Below are 19,973 nucleotides of genomic sequence, written 5' to 3'. Positions count from 1 at the left end.
AAGTGTAGCAGTTCTATTCAGACACTACTGTTTATAAATTGCTGCCGAGGACAAATTGACATTGATTTTTACTGACGAATTACGGCATCCTAGTGACAAGGTGGCTAGTTTGACTAAAAAGGGTTGTACATAAATTTTAAATCCTGGGAAAGATAAAAGTGAGGTTGATTCACAAGCTTTGCTGTCACTGGCTGTTTCATAACCAGATGGCAGTGACGTCGAGATTGATTTTCATTTGCTGGTTACTGGGGCTAGAGTATACCACCAGAAGCTTCCAAATGATTTCACTTGTTTGGATAGAGTTGTGGGGGCGAAAGATATTTATTTCAATCCAGTTTCCTCAGCAATAATTTCTCCTTTTGATATCATCACCAATCACCTTAGCCCCAGAGAGCCAAATATCATTTCTGTATTTGTTCGTTACAGATGAGGGCTCATTACAGATGGCATAATCACTTCAGGCATGATGGCATATTTTTTTTTTTATTTTTTACTTTTGTGTTCTCCTAATAAGTACTTTGGAACAAGCAAATATATGAAGCTTTTCTTTCTTTGGGTTTTGTCAGCACATCCATGGCACTAAAGTGTGGCTGTACTCTCCGTCCCGCAGATTTCAGAAAAGGCATTCTGGGTCAAGGTGCGCGAAGACGAGCTTGAAAGTGAAGACATTTTCGAAGGATTGGTCTCCAAGTTTTCATCAGAGCCACCTGCAAAGAAGGACAAGACTTCAGAAGAGAAAGTGACTGTCAAGAAAACAAAAGAACTGAAGGTTCTTGACGGAAAGGCTGCGCAGAATCTAAGTAAGCTCCACACTTTGCATTCTTTATGCTCTGACAGTGTGTGCTAGTGTTCTTCTGGCATGTCATACAGATAGCAGCTAAAATATTAAGGTGACCGCAATATGCACGCGGTGTCTATGATTACTTCATAACTTTGAGCTCCTGATTATGAGCTGTTTTGTTCTAAACAGTTTTCATTTTAATGCGTAATGCCACTGAAACTTTTTCAACCCCAATTCATAGGTAACGACCCAGTTGGTTTTTTTGTGCTACCTGAGTGTTTCCTTTGATGTTTGAACTGCCTATGGTGTTTGAGATTTCGTGTACAGTCACAAATCCAGTTTTCTCTCAAACCTCATTGAAACTGTGCATAAAAGAAAAAAAAAATCATTTGGAGAACTTTATTTCATACTTCTGTCAATAACATTTTTTTTCTCCCTCTCACGTCATTCTACCAGTGATCCTGCAGGGTTCACTGAAGATGTCGGCTGCTACAATACGCGACTACATCTTGGAAGTGAACGAGGAGCATCTGACCGAAGCAATGCTGCAGCAGCTCGTTAAGTACATGCCGGAGGCTGACCAGCTTAAGAAGCTTTGTGAGCTCAAGGAAAACCTCAGCGATTTGGCTGAGGCGGAACAGTTTGCGATCACGGTGAGATGATGGTTCTTGTCTCATTTAGGTAGGCTGCAAATTTTTCTCACTGAAAATGTGGCTTTCCTGGGCGTTGACTTTGTCCAGTGCTCTCTTTGCAGTTATATAACTGCTATTTGCTGCTGATGACATCCGCAAGAAAAGCAGCTTTTGCTTATCGACGTAGTACTGTGCATCACAAAAACCGCTCATAAAGAGGTAAAGTTGTGATCTACCGCCCGAGCAGTGTTCACACAAGAAAGAATTCCGTTTCTCTCTCTCTCTCTCTCTCTCTCTAGTGGAGGGTTGCACGTACGTCGCCAAAATGTACAGCCTTTGGGCACATTGCTGGTGTGCAAACCGCGCCGAGGGTGTGGGGCCGAAGAGCTTTTGCACGACAGGTGCAAACATTCCCTGTTTTGTTTGAGGGTCTTCCTGGAGGTGAACAAACCGACAGGTTAGATTAGCTAACTGAACCAGCTGGGTGCGGTGCCAGTGACCCAGCTCGTTCCCCTCACCTCGCCGTGGAGGGTGTGGGGGGACCAAACTGTTCTGCTGACTAGTGACATCATCAAACTTCCCTGTTTGAATCCTGCTTTAGGAGTGAAATATCTTCCTTGGAAATCTGTTACAGACTCTTCACATCTTTCATTAACATAGCATCTATGGTAATGCTATTCCCTTCATTTTAAAACTAAGCGTTTAGTCGAGTTTCGCAGAGAACGAGTGCGGGTCATTGTGTGATCTATTTTTTTTTATATATACTTTTTATCGTGTGCCCGGATAAACTTAATTGGAGTAGGGCACCCATAAAGCCCTTGTATTTTATAGCAAGTAAATACTATCTATAAAACTTTTTCAAACTGTGCAAGGTGTAGTTACAGTAATTCAAGGGTACCTCCCACTGTGTATTTAGTTTTGCTATCGATTGCTGCACGAAATAAGTATTGGCCATGTATTCCAAGGCACAGATTGAAGTTCACCCAACAGTGTTTGCCATTGTTAGCACATGTATGCTTTCGTGTATTGACTTGTGGAAACAGCATCAATCCTGCTGTAATTGTCATGCCTGTGCACACTGCCTGGCTGGGCTATGTATTTTAGACATTTTTATCCTGGACGCGGTGGCTGCTTTTAGATCAAGGTGAAAAGCAAGGCGCCTGTGTACTATGTGATGTCAGTGTACGTTAAAGAACCCCAGGTGGTCGAAAATTCCGGAGCCCTCCACTATGCAATTCCTCATTAAACCGAACCAAATTTTTTGTTGCTGGTAGTAATAGTGCAAGCGTCGGGGCATATTAATGTTTTGCAGGCTGCGGCTGCTTTCAAATTCATATCGGTGCACGAGAGGGCTTCATTGCTAGTCCTAACACCAAAATTTCCCTTCTTCCAGTTTTGGTGTGCTGTATTGACATTTGTCTGAGGTTGCTTCGCTCTGGTTGAATGGTTCCAGATTGGAAGCATCAAGAGAATACACTCGAGGCTCCAGTCCATCAGCTTCAAGCTCCGTTTCACTGAAATGGTGCAAGACATCAAACCTGTAAGCTGATTAGCTTGCAACGCTGGGCGTTAATGCAACAAAGTGTCTTTGCTAAATTGTGGTGCACTCACTCTTTTAACACATGTGGCATCCTTCACCTTTTCTTCTAGGGCATTGTGGCAGCCACGGAGGCTTGTGAAGAAATCAAGTCAAGCCAGAAGTTTGCGAAGGTCTTGCAGCTTGTCTTGCTGCTTGGAAACTACATGAACACTGGTTCCAGAAATGCGCAAGCAATTGGCTTTGACATCAGCTTCTTACCCAAGGTACTGCGTGCCACATTTGCTGTGTGTTATATTTGGACGGGGGGTTTCTAGCACCGAAACTTTATGCCTAATTAGGCATTGGCTGGAATTCTGGCACCTTTAATGGCTGCAGAGTAGTCATTATGTGGGGTTTCGCATCTGTTCATTGGGCCACCGCGCTACTCTGGTGGTTGCCTGAGATTTCCATGTCGAAAAACAGCATGTTGGTCTTGAGCTGTACAGCTTGCATGACCACTGTAGGTGTCTGTTGTTACTATTACATGGTAGTAGTAACCTATAACACATTACCTGGTCAACATTATAGTGGACTTAGGAGGCATGAAGCCTTTCTGTTTCCAGAACAGAGATTTGCGAAGATGACAGCATTTTAATTATCAGTAAATACTAGTCCCCTGTATAGTAAGGGCTGCTTTTCGATGGAGGCGAAAAGCAAGGCACCCACACGTGCGTTTTCAGTGCACGTTAAACATGGTTGAAATTTCCGGAGCTCTCCACTACAGCTTTGACTTTTAATTGTGAGCAGTTTAACAGCTGTGATTCCTGTTTAGAAATTTTCAATTCTTTCTTTATATAAATAATTGATCAATTAGACAACCTAAATATGTTTGATTAGTACCTTCAGACATTGGTTTTTCATTCCGAGAATTTTGACAAGCCTGAGTGGCTTCATAAACCAAACCAAATTAAACCATAAAAATGATGGGTCTGTGTGCAGAGTAATAATAAAATATTGCTATGTATATACTGTTACTATGCAAAAGGAAAAAATTCAAGCCAGAAAGGAAGAGAATATTGCAGTGTTGTTTGTACCTGTGGAACATGGAAAGTAGAATGAAATCCTATGGATATGATCTCTTGTGCGCACTTTGTCTCACTTTGGGCGTTTTTTTTTTTTTTTTTTTTTTTTTTATTCTCATTTTCTGCAGCTTCTGTCTGAGGTATTGCAATTTCTTATGGCTTACGCGATGTATTTCGTGTGGATTTCAATAATATAGTCGCAAAAATGTATGAATTTCTCTCCAAGGGGCAAAAAAAAAAAAAACACGGTGGGGAATGATAGTAGCTGTAGTAACGGTAATGCTCGCGGCCGATGCTTCAGCATTTGCTGGCGTAAAGGTCACCCCTCTCCCCTCCTCCCCTTTTTACACTTTTGCTCTTGAAAATTTGCTGTTCTTTAACATTCCTAACGAGTTCCTCAATTTTATGCCATCACTGTCACAGTCTGCAACACTGACCTTGGCAGCCCGTATTTATCTTTTGAGGACATTTTCTACGGGGGTGATAGTCTCTGCACAAGTTGCAAGTTTTAGACTCTCTTAGCATCTGTCACAGGTGGGGAGCTAACAGATGAAAGTGTGACTTGTTTCTTTGAGTTTGAGAAAAGCTTGCTTCTAGATGTTGAGATAACAAAAAAGTCTAATGTGAAATGACAGATTGCTTTAAAGCAGGGTATTAAAAGTAAGTTCTGTGCCAAGTATATTTCATTTGTGAGCTTTTGGAGCCTGTTTTGGATATAATACGCTTTAATTTTTAGTGCCCATGAGAATTTCATGAATGAGGTTCTAATGTACATTGCTGAGAACGATGACAGACATTGGAAGCGAGGGTTTCGTGCACCTAGGTTGAAATAAAAATGGCCTTCTTCCTTTCTTCAAAGTGCAGCCATACTGCTGCTCTTGAAAAAGGAAAGAATTGTGTGGACCCAAGTCAAACAGTAGTAGCAGGACTCCACATGGCATCAGGGCCATTGTGGACATGTTTTAAATACTGGTTATTTTGCAGTTGTTTCTTTTTTTCTTAGCAGTCGCTGTTGATTCGCCCAGTTTATTATATTATGCCTAATATGATCTATTGGCACAATATGTTTGCTTCTGAATTAGGCTCAAAATGAGTTCCCAGGCATCAAGTCATGGTGAATACAATTTCTGCAGAATGTCCTTGCATTTATTAAAAACTGGGAGATTATGTTCGCAGTGAATGACATTAGCAAGGGTGGAAGAACGGGCTAGTTGGTAATTCATGTTGAAAATCAAACTAGCGCACTTCAAAAAAAGGACACAGAGAGAGAACGACAACACAGCGCTGACTTCAACTGGTTTTTATTAGAGAGTGACACATTATATATGTACGAAAAGTGAGTGTAAAGAATTGATAACAACTGCTCAGTTTGCACGTGGCGTAAAACACCGAACGCAAAGTTAAAAGACGCACGATAACAATATAGGTCAAAGCAAGGCAGAACGGCAGGAGTATGAAAAATAAAGAAGCGAAAAACGGGGAGGCATGTAGGTAAAAACAGTTAAAGATGGCATGATCCGAAGATACATAAACTAAAATCGAAAAAAGCCAAAAGGGGGACTAAGAGCGATAAAAGCCAAAAGGGGCATTAAGAGCGATAAAAGCCAAAAGGGGCATTAAGAGCGATAAAAGCCAATAGGGGCATTAAGAGCGATAAAAAAACACAAATGGGGCATTAAGAGCGACAAAAGAATCAAAAGGACAATTAAAAGCATTACAAGACCAAAAGGGCATTAAAAACAGAATACCTAAAACAACCAAGGCCAGGCCGCTAGAGGCTGAGGAGTGTACCCGGAATCTAAACATTAAAACTACTGTGCGTCTGGTTCAGATATTCTAACTCGCGTTTAGTCAGGGCTATTGAGGGTGTGCTAACACAATTTTGACCTAGCTTTAGAATGTGAGCGGCTTCTATGATTTCGCGTGTTAACTGATGTGCATTTCTCGCAATGACAGTGCAATTATGAAGGGATGGCTCACAGGGCTGAGAAGGACACTTTAGGCAGTGAACACCAAGGTTTCTTTTCGTAGTATTGTAAACACTGTTTGAGTGTTCCATGAGTCGTTCGTTTAGGCAACGCCCGGTTTGCCCCACGTAGGCCTTGCCACAGCTCAGGGCAATCTTATAGACGGCACCAACTTGGCAGGGAACGAAAGGTGCCTGGTGCCTAACAGGGCAGGCTGGCTTTCGCACAGCCGGGGCACTGACTCTGCGGCAAAGCTTGGAAAGCTTATCAGGCGCCGAGAACACAACACGGACGCCTGCCTTTTGCCCAATCCGTTTGAGCCTGTGGGAAATAGTATGAAGGTAAGGCACCACAGCAACCTTGTGTTGATGCTCAGGAACAGCTCTCACTTGACCCCTTTTAAGCTTCTGCAAGAGGGAGCCTGCTACTGAGGTCAGCAAATGCTCAGGGTAGCCAGCATTGATCAGCCGCTGGGTTTGCTCATCGATGCTCCGGCCCATAGAATGTACACAGGACTTCATTAAGGCATTTGTGAAACAAAGGTTCACAATGCCCCTCTTGACAATCTTCGGTCCGAGTGGCAACGACAAGCACGTTTCTACCGTAAGGCTCTGTACCTGCACCTTCACCGCGTCGACAGCTCTCGAAGAACGAAGATGAAATGGCGTGAGCTTTCTGCGCTCGCTGACAGAACTGCTGAAGCCCTATGGCAGTATGAGCTCTGCTGCCTTCGTGCCAACACACCGAAACAGCAAGCAAGCCTCAATAACAAGGTGCACACGCTTGGGAATGTGGTGCTGCCAGACAAAGTGACTCGTGTTCTCAGCCTGGGCCCGAAATACGCCGTCGAACCAAAGAAGTCACCCCCGGAACTACTCAGCATGGTGAGACAGGTCGCAAAACATGCTCCGGACTCTGAATTTTCTAGCTGTTTGTCTGAAGGTGTTCAAGTGTTGTCGCGTTACAAGTTAAGTGACAAAACTAGGCCCTTCAATTATGTCGCTTCATTTTTAAGAGGACATCAGCTCTCGTTATTGGTGGCAGACAAAGAAGATGGCTTTGTTGTCCTGCCCAAAGGTTTGTTTGGTGAAAAGGCAGCTGCAGCTCTAGCTTCTGTTTTCATACGGCGCGATAAGGTTTCCCTTTCCAGGGTAAAATCAAACGCTAAGCAAGTTTGCAAGCGCTTAAATCTTGACCGACTGGTTGCTAGCATAGATGCAGCAGACAAGAAAAGCTTGGACGTATTTTTCGCTGCGAAGACGCATAAAGTTGACTGTCCATTGCGGGCAATTGTCACCGAGAAAGGCACTTGGCAGAAATCCCTGGGGTTATTCCTCCAAACAAAACTCAAAGTGCTGACAGTAGATGATCCTTTCCTTCTGAAAGATTCGAGACAGGTTTTTCACTTCTTAAAAGACACCACTGATGTTCTAATGCCTTTTTCAGTCGATATTAAGGATCTTTACTATTCACTTCCACACGACAAGCTTCTTTTGTGTGTTGAAAGTTGTATCGATGCTTTCGGATCCGTTACCTTCCAGAATTCTTGTGGCATCTCGGTGAGCGGCTTCTTGGAACTTTTGACAGTTTACCTTAGCTCACCTTTTGTTTCATGGGATGAAAGCATTTTTATTCAAAAGAGCGGAGTGTGCATTGGCTCCTGCATTGCTCCAATATTAAGTGATATATATCTCGCCCATCATGACCGACTATTAGAACAGCAGCTATCTTCGTCAGCTGCTGTGAAGATTTTCAGATTTGTCGATGACTACTTAATCCTTTTGGCTAGTAATGAATGTACTTTTCAGAGCTCAGTTTCAGAAGTGCTTTCTCGCTTTGAACAATGCCTCTCTCCCCTTGTCTTGACCCATGAGGTACCGGATAAGGGAGCTTTACGCTTTCTTGATTTAAGGCTATCCAGGGCAGATGACCACCTGTGCTGGTGGTACCAGCCGAGAGGGGGCAAGTCTTTGTTGCCCTACAGTTCAGCCCATTCTAAGATTGTCAAGAGAGGCATTGTGAACCTTTGTTTCACAAATGCCTTAATGAAGTCCTGTGTACATTCTATGGGCCGGAGCATCGATGAGCAAACCCAGCGGCTGATCAATGCTGGCTACCCTGAGCATTTGCTGACCTCAGTAGCAGGCTCCCTCTTGCAGAAGCTTAAAAGTGGTCAAGTGAGAGCTGTTCCTGAGCATCAACACAAGGTTGCTGTGGTGCCTTACCTTCATACTATTTCCCGCAGGCTCAAACGGATTGGGCAAAAGGCAGGCGTCCGTGTTGTGTTCTCGGCGCCTGATAAGCTTTCCAAGCTTTGCCGCAGAGTCAGTGCCCCGGCTGTGCGAAAGCCAGCCTGCCCTGTTAGGCACCAGGCACCTTTCGTTCCCTGCCAAGTTGGTGCCGTCTATAAGATTGCCCTGAGCTGTGGCAAAGCCTACGTGGGGCAAACCGGGCGTTGCCTAAACGAACGACTCATGGAACACTCAAACAGTGTTTACAATACTACGAAAAGAAACCTTGGTGTTCACTGCCTAAAGTGTCCTTCTCAGCCCTGTGAGCCATCCCTTCATAATTGCACTGTCATTGCGAGAAATGCACATCAGTTAACACGCGAAATCATAGAAGCCGCTCACATTCTAAAGCTAGGTCAAAATTGTGTTAGCACACCCTCAATAGCCCTGACTAAACGCGAGTTAGAATATCTGAACCAGACGCACAGTAGTTTTAATGTTTAGATTCCGGGTACACTCCTCAGCCTCTAGCGGCCTGGCCTTGGTTGTTTTAGGTATTCTGTTTTTAATGCCCTTTTGGTCTTGTAATGCTTTTAATTGTCCTTTTGATTCTTTTGTCGCTCTTAATGCCCCATTTGTGTTTTTTTATCGCTCTTAATGCCCCTATTGGCTTTTATCGCTCTTAATGCCCCTTTTGGCTTTTATCGCTCTTAGTCCCCCTTTTGGCTTTTTTCGATTTTAGTTTATGTATCTTCGGATCATGCCATCTTTAACTGTTTTTACCTACATGCCTCCCCGTTTTTCGCTTCTTTATTTTTCATACTCCTGCCGTTCTGCCTTGCTTTGACCTATATTGTTATCGTGCGTCTTTTAACTTTGCGTTCGGTGTTTTACGCCACGTGCAAACTGAGCAGTTGTTATCAATTCTTTACGCTCACTTTTCGTACATATATAATGTGTCACTCTCTAATAAAAACCAGTTGAAGTCAGCGCTGTGTTGTCGTTCTCTCTCTGTGTCCTTGTTTTGAAGTGCGCTAGTTTGATTTTCAATTCGAATGACATTAGAAATGATAGTAACCTTGATGATGTGGAAAGGTGCAATGTAAATTATTACTGTGTGGCTGCAAGCATGAATGAATGAGTTAATGGATGTTTATCTGCTTTCTGCGTGCGTGTGTGCCCCACAGGCTGAAATTTACAGCAGTAAATCACAGCTATCGTACATGACTGGCGCTTTCTCCAGCTTTCAGGAACGAAGTCTCATGACCAGAAGACAACCCTGCTCCACTTTCTCGCTGAAACGATAGAAAAGAAGTTTCCCGACATCCTGTCATTCGGAGACGAACTTGGCTACACAGAGAAAGCGGCACGGGGTGAGTTCAGGTGCCAAATGGTGCAGGCTTACCGCATTAGACAGATCCTTTTGCACTAGAGGGCTTCCATGGATGAACATAGTTATAGAGCTCTCAAAATCTCGCACACTATAGGGTTCTTACCAGCTTAAACGGGCACCGAGGATGAATTGAAGTCATCTTGCGTTGACAGATTATTGCATTCTAATGACAAAGACGTGACCTTACTGAAATAGGGCTTCTACAAGGTTAAGAAATTAAAGATGTTGCCACTAACGGCTGATTTTGCTTGTGAACTACTGTGAGTTCACACTGTTTTTCAACTCTGTTTTTTTGGGCGTGGATTCTGGTGACTCTAGTTGGCAACAACTAAAAAATGTAGCTACTAGCATTGAAAGGAAACTGTCCAGCATATAGTGCTAGCCGGTTGTCATGACAGCTTTGTTAAACTTTTAGCATATAAATTATGTGGTGATGGTTCAAGTCACATGTGCACCTGTGACTTGAAATGGTATTAACTGCAGTGTCGATGACATTTAGTCGACACCATTGGCTGAACAGCCTCCCTGAAGAGGTGCTTGCCGCTGCATCCTATAGTTGTATCAAACTATAGGGTATGCTACTGTGAATTTCCAAATGGTGTTCATGGCTCCTAAAGAGGGCTAATTTTCAGCAGCTCAACAAAGTCACGCACGTCGAAGTATGTTTTAGTGTACTCATCAGAAGCTTGATTTGAGTGCTGGGAAATTTTTGTAAACAAATTTATCAGCCAAAAAATCATCTTTTGCTGCCAAGCAAGCAACAGCATAGCCAAAAACAGCCATAGAAATATTTTTTTTACTGAAAATTATAATTGTGTGTCTTTGTCATTTAGTGCCTCATTAGAAACAATTATTCATTCAAGCAGTACTGGAAGTGTTCTCAAAGGATCCTAAAAAAGTGACGCTGCAAACTTTTTAGAAGCTGTGAGTAGACCTGTGCAAAGAGTCAGTCTAATTCAAATGTTTTGTATTTTTAACGGGTGCCTGTTTGCAATGCCTGATGAGGGGCGACCCCAGGGTGCACAGGGACAGGGTGCATATGTTTAGAAGGGGCCCATGATGTCACTGATGAAGGGCGTTAACTGCACAATAACTATTGGAAGAAGTACTGTAGTTGGAAGTTCTAGATTTAGGTCCCACACACCCATGTGTAAATCTGCTCCTCAGTCTATGCAGTGACGGCTGCGATACTAGAGGTGAAACGCAAGATTCCATGTGCTGTGTGATGTCAGTGTACGGTAAGGAACTCCAACTAGTCATTATTGTCCAGAGCCCTCACAGTGGCGTCCCTGTTATGCTCAGTGTCTTTAGGATGTTGAATCGACGAAACCAAACCAATTTTTAATGGCTATTTTTGCAATGGTCAACGCAACTTCAATGAGTGGAAAAGTTTTAATACAGTTTTTTTTTTTTTTTTTCTTATAATCGCCTTGAGTGCTGGGAAAATACATGGTTTTGAAAATGCTTATCGTGCAGGTCAATTTTCTTGTAGGCAAGAAATATTCGAAATATTCACTTCTGATCTGAAAACCACTATTTTCACAGGCATAGATAGTTGTAAACCTGTTCCAAAATCAGCATTCTTTTTTGACATTTTGAAATTGGTCTTCTATTGCTGCAATGAGAAACACTGTGACTGAAGTCAGTCAATTCCATTCAAAAAGGCCAGCATACAATTCCAGACAGCATCAAGGCTTTGTGGAGAGTTATTAAGCTGCGAGAATTCTGTACGTTATAGTCTAATGTAGTATATTTGATGCACCGGAACCCTCATATTCGATTCCGAGATGTTTGAAGTCTAACAAAGAGTAACTTTGCGAGTGCCGTTTGTGCAGGATGCCGGCAACCTCTTGATGTGTTGTGTGTGTGTGGGTATTTTGTGCTTTTATAGTTTCTCCTGACCAGCTGGAAAAGAATCTTGGACAGATGAAGAAGTGCCTCGCTCAGCTGGGCACTGACCTGAAGACGTTCAAGCCCCAGGGTCCCAACGACCGGTTTGCTGAAGTCATGAGCGTATCCTTCTTTTCATGGGCCGAATTATATGTGCCATGCTTAATCTTCGGCTATGGTTCAGTTACATTAATTTGAACTTGTTTATTGAACTTGTTTAATTTTAACCTCTAGTTTACCGTTCAAACTGATGCCTTGATCTGGTCACCAGAAAGGCTCCCTTTAACTTGTTCTCCACTCAACTCAGGTAAATTTTCAGCACCCTTTGAGTTTTATTTGCATCGAGGGTCTATTATGCCAGTACTACATTTTTTTAATTTCGGAATACCCACATGCCATGGTGGCTCTATGGTCGCGGCAGTCTGCTGGTAATTTGAAGTTCCTAGGTTAACTGCCTCGCATTGGAGGCCACGTTTTGGTGAAGACAAAGCTGAAGACAGCTATGCACTGCTTGTACTGACAATACAGGACTCTTAACTGTTAAAGCTTTTACCAAAATCTTTTTTTATATAAACACGTCTCTTTGGCATTTGTCTAGATGCACTTACACGGCGCATTATTCCTTTACAATAAAAAAAAATATACAGGGCTTCTACGACCAAGCTGCCCAAGAGCACGAGCTGCTTTCAGGCATGTTTGCAAAGATGAAAAAATTGTACGAAGGTTTGGCAGAATTCTACGTCTTCGAGCCCAAGAAGTACACCCTGGATGAATTCTTCACTGATGTCAAGTCTTTCAAAGAGCAGTTCTCTGTGAGTGTTGCACATTTTTTTTTTTCTCTTGCTTCCCTTTACCATATGTTCTTGCCTTGCAATTATTACTTCAGACTCTCAGGTAGGGCCAGGATGCAGCAAGTTTCAATTTGCCACACATCATTCGTATGTTTCAGAGTTTTGCACGTTTAGCAATTTGCAGTTCACTTACTTAAAAAAAAAGATGCTCATGCCAAAGCCTTGGAAGCCATGGCAAAATATGTTTTGTTTTTCTAGGCACTGATCTGCGTTCTGCAAAATTTTGGCTATTAAATAGGGAATTTGCTGCCGTTGTTTTACTTCATACAGCGCATGTAGTCGTGGTAGCCAAACACAGTGTTAAACATCCCATTGTCAGATTGCCTTAACATGAAAATTGAATGCACGCTAGCTAACTGTTAAGCTGGGACAAGCATTTATGACTGCTTTCTAGGACATGCAAGTTATAGTTGGTATACGCATCACACTCTGCCAGTGCACACTGTCGACATGTAACACCGATCCTAATGAAACTGTATGCATTTCAGGCGGCGCATGCAGAGAATGTTCGAGCACGAGAGCTGGAAGAGAAGCGGCAACGGGACAAGGAGGCACGAGAGAAGGCAGAGAAGGAGAAGCAAGAGCGGATGGCCAAGAAAAAGCAGCTGGTGGACATCAGCTCTGGTAATTAACAGCTTGCCACAGCTCAGTTCTCTGTGCGTGTCCCATAGTTTTTCTTTAATTCTTGTGAGCCGGTACTCTTGTATTATTTGTGCTAGTTTCACCTCCTACTTTACTGGTTGTATGCTACGGCAATAGCCGATGGCTCATTGCCTTGGCTACATTTTGATGTGGATGACAGCTTGAACCGCGTTTGTAATTTATTGGAAGCCAGTCATGGAGTGTTCGAAGCCAGCATATCGAAGCATTATGTAGGTACAAGTACGATGCTCTCTAAATATTTTGAGACAGAAGGCAGTGTATGTGTAACAACACGGCGCCTAGCTTGGTATGAACAACTGTAGCGTGAATTTTTCAGAAGTGAGGAAAGAATGACGTGCACCGAAATAAAGCAAAGGTAATTATGACACTGGATGCTTTTTTTTACTCTATTGCCTCCAGGTCAGGACCAGGAAGGTGTCATGGACAGCCTATTGGAAGCCCTGAAAACTGGCTCTGCGTTTTCACACAAGCAACGGCGGCGGCCAGCAAGAGGCGGAAATGGTAAGCATTCCTCAGCTGTGCACTGATGTGGGCAGGTATAATTCTGTTTCTACTTGTGTTTTTCGCTCATCCAACCAGTTTTAGGGGATGGCAATTCCCTTAAGAAGGTGCTTGAAATTTGGTTTACTTTTAACGGATGGTGAACCTAAGAAGTTGCCCTGCATAATGTTAGCCTCATATAAACTGACTCTCTTGGCTCTCACTGTGAGCCAGCTGAAGCTTTGCTGGTTTTAATTTATTGCTAGTTTTCACCCTGAGATGGGCAGTGTGTTACCATGCGTAATGCCTGGCCAAAAATAGCCTTGCTTCTTTTTATTTTTATTTTATATTTTTACATTGATAGTTGCTAAGCCCCATTCCTGTGTTTTTCATTATTATATTATTATTATTATTAACATTAGTAGTAGTAGTAGTAGTAGTAGTAGTAGTAGTAGTAGTAGTAGTAGTAGTAGTAGTATAGTAGTAGTAGTTGTAGTAGTAAGGGACACAACTGGAATCTGGTTGTCATGGGGACCATTCTCAGGGCGGTTACTGGGGAAGGAAGAAGGTAAGGCAAGAGTGGAGGAATCCGCGAGGAAAGGGTGGTTACCATCGGAGCCATCTGGACTGTGGTTAAGGTGAAGGGCATGGCCAGAGTGTAAGATTGCACATCAGGAAGATAGTTGCCATGGCGATAGGCCAGAGGGTGGCTTCCATGAAAGCAAGGGGCCATGGTAAGTGTAACGAATGCAGCCAGAGGGTGGCTGCCATGTGAACCAACGAGTGGGTGGTTACTGTGGAAGTAGAAACAGGAAGGCTACTATGGAAATAAGGGGCGGGGGGGGGGGTTGGCTTTATGGTGACAGCGAATAAATGTTTAACTGAAAGGTGGTTGCTATGGGAAAAATTCAGAGGGTTGCTACCATGGAAGGAGGAGGTTGTAATAAGGTTTGAGCAATGCAACCCTGAGAAGGATGCTATGGGAAGAATCCAGAGGGTGGCTGCTGTGGAAAAGAGAAGATTATGGTGAGATTGGAAAAGTGTGTAACCGGAGTGGAGTTGCAAAGGAAACAACCTAGGAGGTAGTCGCCATGGAAGCTGCAGGTTATAGTGAAAATGGAAGAATATGGAGGACAAGCTAACTGGGGTGTCTAAATAGGTGTACATACTAACTGTTACTGTTGTAAGCTATCTTTTGAAAGTAGTTTACTTCAGAGCATCACTGCAGTCCTGGGCAAGTCTGGATCCACCTCCGACTGTTTGTCTTTGCAAGATAAAAAAAGAAAAAACACAGAACATGCCTGTAGAAATTGTTTGCTGTCACACACCACAGCTAATGCTCAGACGTTCATGTCATATACACTGGTAACAACCTGACACTTTTTTTTATTGTCCATTTTGTGAAATTTAGTGATACTAGGAGATATTTCAGCAGTATGCTGGTAAAGTTTCCGCTCCCTCCACTTCTGCTGCTGTGTTCTCAAGCAAAGCAAAGTGTAGCAAGTATACGTGTGACATTTCTGTGTGAATGGAATGGGAACATCAGGTCTTCTGTGCCTAAGCTAGAAAATGAAGCCTGCAATACACTTGCCCATATAAGAATTGCTGGGTCAGCAGTTTTAAAGACTGCAGTCGCTGCTCTTGATCTCACCTGTAAGGAAAACTTAAGGCTAGAAGACAGCTTGGAACTTCTGAAATTAGTGCAATGGGAAGAAGCTTGTGGTACAAGTGTCACTAAAGTCATTTAAGCATCAGTGAACAGCTTGGCATCATTGTGTGTTAGTAAATTTAAAACAGAAAGAGGTCCAAGTTCTTGTCTCGTGCCAACTATGGTATCGCAAAAAAATTGTGTCTTGGTAGCAGAACAAATTCTTGCTGAGAACAATGATGCTGAGAGCGGTGTCTATGACGATACGAATACTGCTTTTCACTATAGGAAATAACAAAATGCATACCAAAAGTGGCATCTCGTGTTATGATGATACTCTTCTACGATGGGAAATATAATAAAATGCGGACAACGACAGCGATAAAGTGAAGAACTGGTTTGCAGCAAAGTATAGGCCGTTCCCTTTTACACTTCGCATGCCTGTATATTTCACGGCCTTATTTACGACTATTTTTGAGTGTTCTGGTGGAATATGTAATCATGAGTAAAATAAACCAAGATTTGTTTCGATGACATTTTAGTGGAATTCGTGGCAGCTTTTACACAGCGTGGCATGCGATAAACGGCGGAAACGTTGTAGCACAAAAGCCAAGGAGTTAACAGAGCAGTAAGTTGCCAGTAAGACAGATGGCATGATTTGCTGTGTACACTCATTCATCTCATGTCTGTGACTTGTCTTTATTTATTTCGGCAGCAGCAAACAAGGGCCAGCTGACGAGAAGTCGCTCTCGCGGTGGAGCAGCAGTGTTTGGAGATTCCAACTACATAGAGTGCCGGACAATAGCACAGCAGAGCTGACAGCCGCTGCTGTGCTCCTGTTGACGCGCCTGGTCTCCTCCATCTCCAGACAGATATGTTTTATTTGTGCCTCTGTGTCTGCACACGACTCTTCCACGACATTGTGATTTTGTGCTTATTGCAAAGGCTCCCAAGGACGCTACTGTTGGGCTCTCTACAAACGCACAGTGCCGAAGTTGTCTTGTTCTTGTCTTGCCTTTAGAGCTTCCGCATTGCTGGATATATATATTTCTTTTTTTGTTTTGTTCATCACTTCCACAGGAAATGTGTTTTTCATTGCATCATACTGCCTGAGAACAAAAGGACAAAAAAACATATATAGAAACCCTGAGAGTACTCGTTCATTTACTAATTTGCACACTTGTGTACTGTCTTGAAACTAGAGCAGAGCCCCGAGTTATGATTATGCAGTTTTGTCACTATAGTTTATGAGTTAGTGTTCAAAGCCAGTGATTTTATAGAGTTTAGAAACAAGACTTACTTTCTAATACTTTAAGTCAGCTTCCTTTATAGCAGACTCCTCTACTCTGGGGCTTGCTGAGATGATTGGAAGAGCTTAGATGTTTATTGGGGAAAAAATAGAATTAGGCAGTACTGCTGCAGTCAAACGGTTTTGCATTTTTGCGAAAAATGTTTGTTATAGCTTTTCTTCGTAACCCTGTCACATAGTGTTCTTAACGGCTGATAGAGCATACGGGCCCCTCATACTTTGACACATCTGTTGCGTGAATCCGGTGACTACTCCTAAATAAATTTTTTTTCGTGCACTTGCATCTCGTAAAGTTTTGTTAACGATAGTATGTACTAGAGAGATCCTAGAAATATGAAGCATTTTAATATAACGGTGAATGTATGTAAGCCTATTTTAGTTGACTTTGAATAACATGAAAAGTGGTTAATCAAAACGGTTGAGGAGGGAAGGCAGTAAAGCACACCGGAGCTCATTTGGCCTTGATATTTTTCTGAAAACATATTAACTGCTGTTAAATCGATTAGCTTAACTGTGTTGCCATATATAACTATCACTGGACACATGAAATTCACTCCCATATTGCTGTCTTCACAAGTGAATACATTGCTTGCAAACTTAAATTCATACCTTGGAGGTTTATTTTTGCCAGAATTTTTTCTACCCTGCACTCTGCTTTCTAGTGTGTGAGCATAGCCAAAATGAAGGATTAAAATTAATTACATAGGCATATGATAGCAGTCTTAAATGTCCACATTTCTTTTTGGGAAAACAAGGCCTCTGTTTGATTGTATATCATAAGATGCTCAAGTATTCACAGCTCTCGAATAAATTTGAGTAGCAAGCGCACATAATGTTCATGTCCTTGCCTTGTGTTCTGTTTACCTTTAATTTATAACCCAAATTATTCTTACTTTTGGGGTGGAACATTTACATTATAATGCTTGCCAGACAGCCTCATTGATAATGAAGATAGTACTGAAGATAGAAAAAGTTCGTTAAGCAAACATTAATCTACACTTTATTTCTTGTTCGTGCTTGCATCATTTATGTCCGGGGCTTAGGCGATGAACTAGAGCTTGCAATTTTTTTTAAAGGAAGTGCATTAAGGGAGAGGCTATGGGAAGAGCTGCACTGTTTAAGCGATATGGTGCCATCTTTTTCTGTAAGTGTACTTCCTTTCACTGTTTATGGTAGAGGCATATTTGTTGGCACTGTGTATTACCAGCAGTGCAAACTGTTTATTTGGCTTGGTCAGCCACCTAGCTGTAACATTGCCATCCGGTGTTTATGTCAGCTACTTGAGTATTGAGCTGTGGTATGAACATGTTTGTGGTATGAAACATTGGATGATGAACACCTGTCTTGCGTTTAAGATTGTGTTGTAATCTAAGAGGAAGATATGTGGTTGGAATCGAGCTTTGCTTGACCTTTGATGGTGTTTCTGTGGTAGCATTTGTTTAACCTCTGAATTAAGGTGAAAAAATTGAGCGATGATGATTTCTACCTTGTGTTTTGTCACACAATGTTCTGGCAACATTTACTGATGTTTCTGCTACTTGGGGCAGTTTATGATGTGATTATCTCACTCGTTTCTTATTAGCGTCATGCTTCTGCAGGTGTCAGTGATTGACATGAAGTGTAGGATTGCCTATGCAAGTTAGCAGGCTTGTACATAGAACGTTGTGTAAATTTATACATGTGCGCGGTTGTGGTGCGAGTGCTTTACCTTGTTACCGGAGTGACTGCTCGCAACGAAGCTTTTCTTGTAACATAGTGAAAAAAAAAAAGAGGTGTGCATATAACAGTGTGTATGAGGTGTAGTGCAGTTTATACACTGCCATGGGACCATGCTTACAGGCAGGTTGTTACAAAACCTTGCTGGATGCTGTGATCCTGAATACATTCAATGCTGTACAGAGGAAAATAAGAGAGCTCACAGAAGCTTGTAAAGCATATAAAGACTGTGGTTTGTCGAGTTCACTTGAAGCGATGCAATTTTTACTAGGGCGTTGCACATTTTCAATTTTAAACATGCACCACGCTCAGAGTTTAGTTGTGATATACACAAGATCCATAAATATTTTTATAGATGAGCACATATATAGGTACATAACCTGCAGAAAGATGCATCCTGTGTCCTGTTCGTGTTTGTGTAAGTTGCTTACACTCAATCCGTGCTGCGCCCAATTGTTGATCTGTGACGGCAGTGCCTGATGTGGCAACATGTTCATCATGCTTGTACACCATTCCCGCCTCGGCGCGAGTTTCGTTGTGCGAATGCGGATTGTGACACCAGAATCGTAACTTGAGTGTGGTCTTGTTATAGAAACGGCGGGTGTGCCGATTAAGCTTTCATGCCTTTATCATTCTTGTCATGTGCGTTGCTTTGTCTTCGTTTTTTTTTTTTTTTTTTTTTTTTTTTTTTTTTCGTGCAGACATCTGCTTAGTGGGTGTCTGATTTGCATGCGTCCACTGTGCAATGCGAAAGTGCTGTACAGGTGCCGCGGCCATAGAGGCCATAGTTGGCTATGCATTTTTGCTCGACTTTTGTGAGAGCTTTACAGGCCTGAATGATAGCCGTTTTTTAATGAGAAGCTTCGTAAGGTGCATGATTTCTTGCGACACGAATGCACTTTCTGAAGGGACATTGCTCAATGCTGGCATACGCTGTGTCCGTTACGGTCGAGAGCTTGGATTCATTAGGATGCCAGGACCGTACCGGTACAAATAAAATGAATCTGTTGTTTTTACCGACTGGCTTGTTGTGAATGATGTCAATCCTAAAAACGTTGGCCGATGCGTAGTCGAAGAGCGAATTTAGTAGTTTTGTGGCGCCCCCTCATAGGTAAGTATGTCCGTGCCCGCTCGCTCCAGACTCTAGCTTCTCTGAGAAGATCCAGTTCCGTTTCCTCCTGCGCTCATGGGAAGGTTCTATGGGTAGGTTAATGCGGTGCGGTGCGAACATAGTTTTTGTGCGCGTTAGATTATTTTCTTGACCGCAACGCAGTCAAGCGTATAAAGATAACGTCAGTATGAATGTTGTGTACAAATCGGCGGGCAAGTACAAGCACTTTCGCGGTACCCGTGCGGGTGCGAACCTTGCGAAAATTGCGACCGCTGGAGTCGTCTACACGATCGTGGTCGGCGGCTTGTCTATGTGAGTAAATCGGCTCGTTTTCTAGGCAGAAATCGGGATTATAAACTACAAACAGGGTTGCCTTTATAACCTGGTGATGGTGTCCGCCTCACTTTTCGACTTGCTGCGCAGCAGGACGTCACCATCTGGGTCGACATAGGACACGAACTGTGTGTGGTATCAAAAATGGAGCAAGACTCGTATTTCAGCCAAAGGGGGAAAAAAAAAAGAAATCCTCAAAACTTGTTGCCCCAGGGCTTACTTTGGGTTTGTTTCTCTTTCTTCGTTAGCGCGGATACTGGGTTCGAGCATGACTGCATACTGCATAGTGGCAGCGCGTGCAGAAGCAAGAAAAGCATCTCGGGTGCTTCGAAGTTTCAATAAAAGCTCTACATCAGAGGCATTTGTT

General features: G+C 42.8%; 2 protein-coding genes across 4 annotated transcripts in view; both read left to right on the top strand.

The window, feature by feature from the left end:
* dia (diaphanous related formin 1) overlaps nucleotides 1–19,182 on the top strand; it is a 41,617-nt gene extending 22,435 nt beyond the window's left edge. For 2 of the 3 annotated variants that reach the window (XM_084602268.1, XM_084602266.1), the window contains 10 exons: nucleotides 611–800; nucleotides 1,238–1,434; nucleotides 2,867–2,953; nucleotides 3,064–3,216; nucleotides 9,456–9,585; nucleotides 11,497–11,618; nucleotides 12,143–12,307; nucleotides 12,835–12,970; nucleotides 13,409–13,510; nucleotides 15,853–19,182. In XM_084602268.1, coding sequence (XP_084458394.1) covers nucleotides 611–800; nucleotides 1,238–1,434; nucleotides 2,867–2,953; nucleotides 3,064–3,216; nucleotides 9,456–9,585; nucleotides 11,497–11,618; nucleotides 12,143–12,307; nucleotides 12,835–12,970; nucleotides 13,409–13,510; nucleotides 15,853–15,956 — 1,386 coding nt within the window. In that variant the 3' untranslated portion in view covers nucleotides 15,957–19,182. The remainder of the gene's footprint in view (nucleotides 1–610; nucleotides 801–1,237; nucleotides 1,435–2,866; nucleotides 2,954–3,063; nucleotides 3,217–9,455; nucleotides 9,586–11,496; nucleotides 11,619–12,142; nucleotides 12,308–12,834; nucleotides 12,971–13,408; nucleotides 13,511–15,852) is intronic. The other variant, XM_084602267.1, reaches the window with a different exon arrangement.
* Nucleotides 19,183–19,316: 134 nt separating this feature from the next.
* Nucleotides 19,317–19,973, top strand: part of LOC146191758 (uncharacterized) — an 81,651-nt gene continuing 80,994 nt past the window's right edge. The window contains exon 1 of the mRNA XM_084602269.1: nucleotides 19,317–19,585. The gene's annotated coding sequence lies outside the window, so the exon portion shown is untranslated. The remainder of the gene's footprint in view (nucleotides 19,586–19,973) is intronic.

The sequence above is a fragment of the Amblyomma maculatum genome, chromosome 4, assembly GCF_055883805.1.
Source record: "Amblyomma maculatum isolate TAMU_Amacu chromosome 4, ASM5588380v1, whole genome shotgun sequence".
NCBI classification, from domain to species: Eukaryota; Metazoa; Arthropoda; class Arachnida; order Ixodida; family Ixodidae; genus Amblyomma; species Amblyomma maculatum.
The sequence above is the reverse complement of the archived record's forward strand: the minus strand, read 5'-3'. Positions and strand labels throughout refer to the sequence as shown.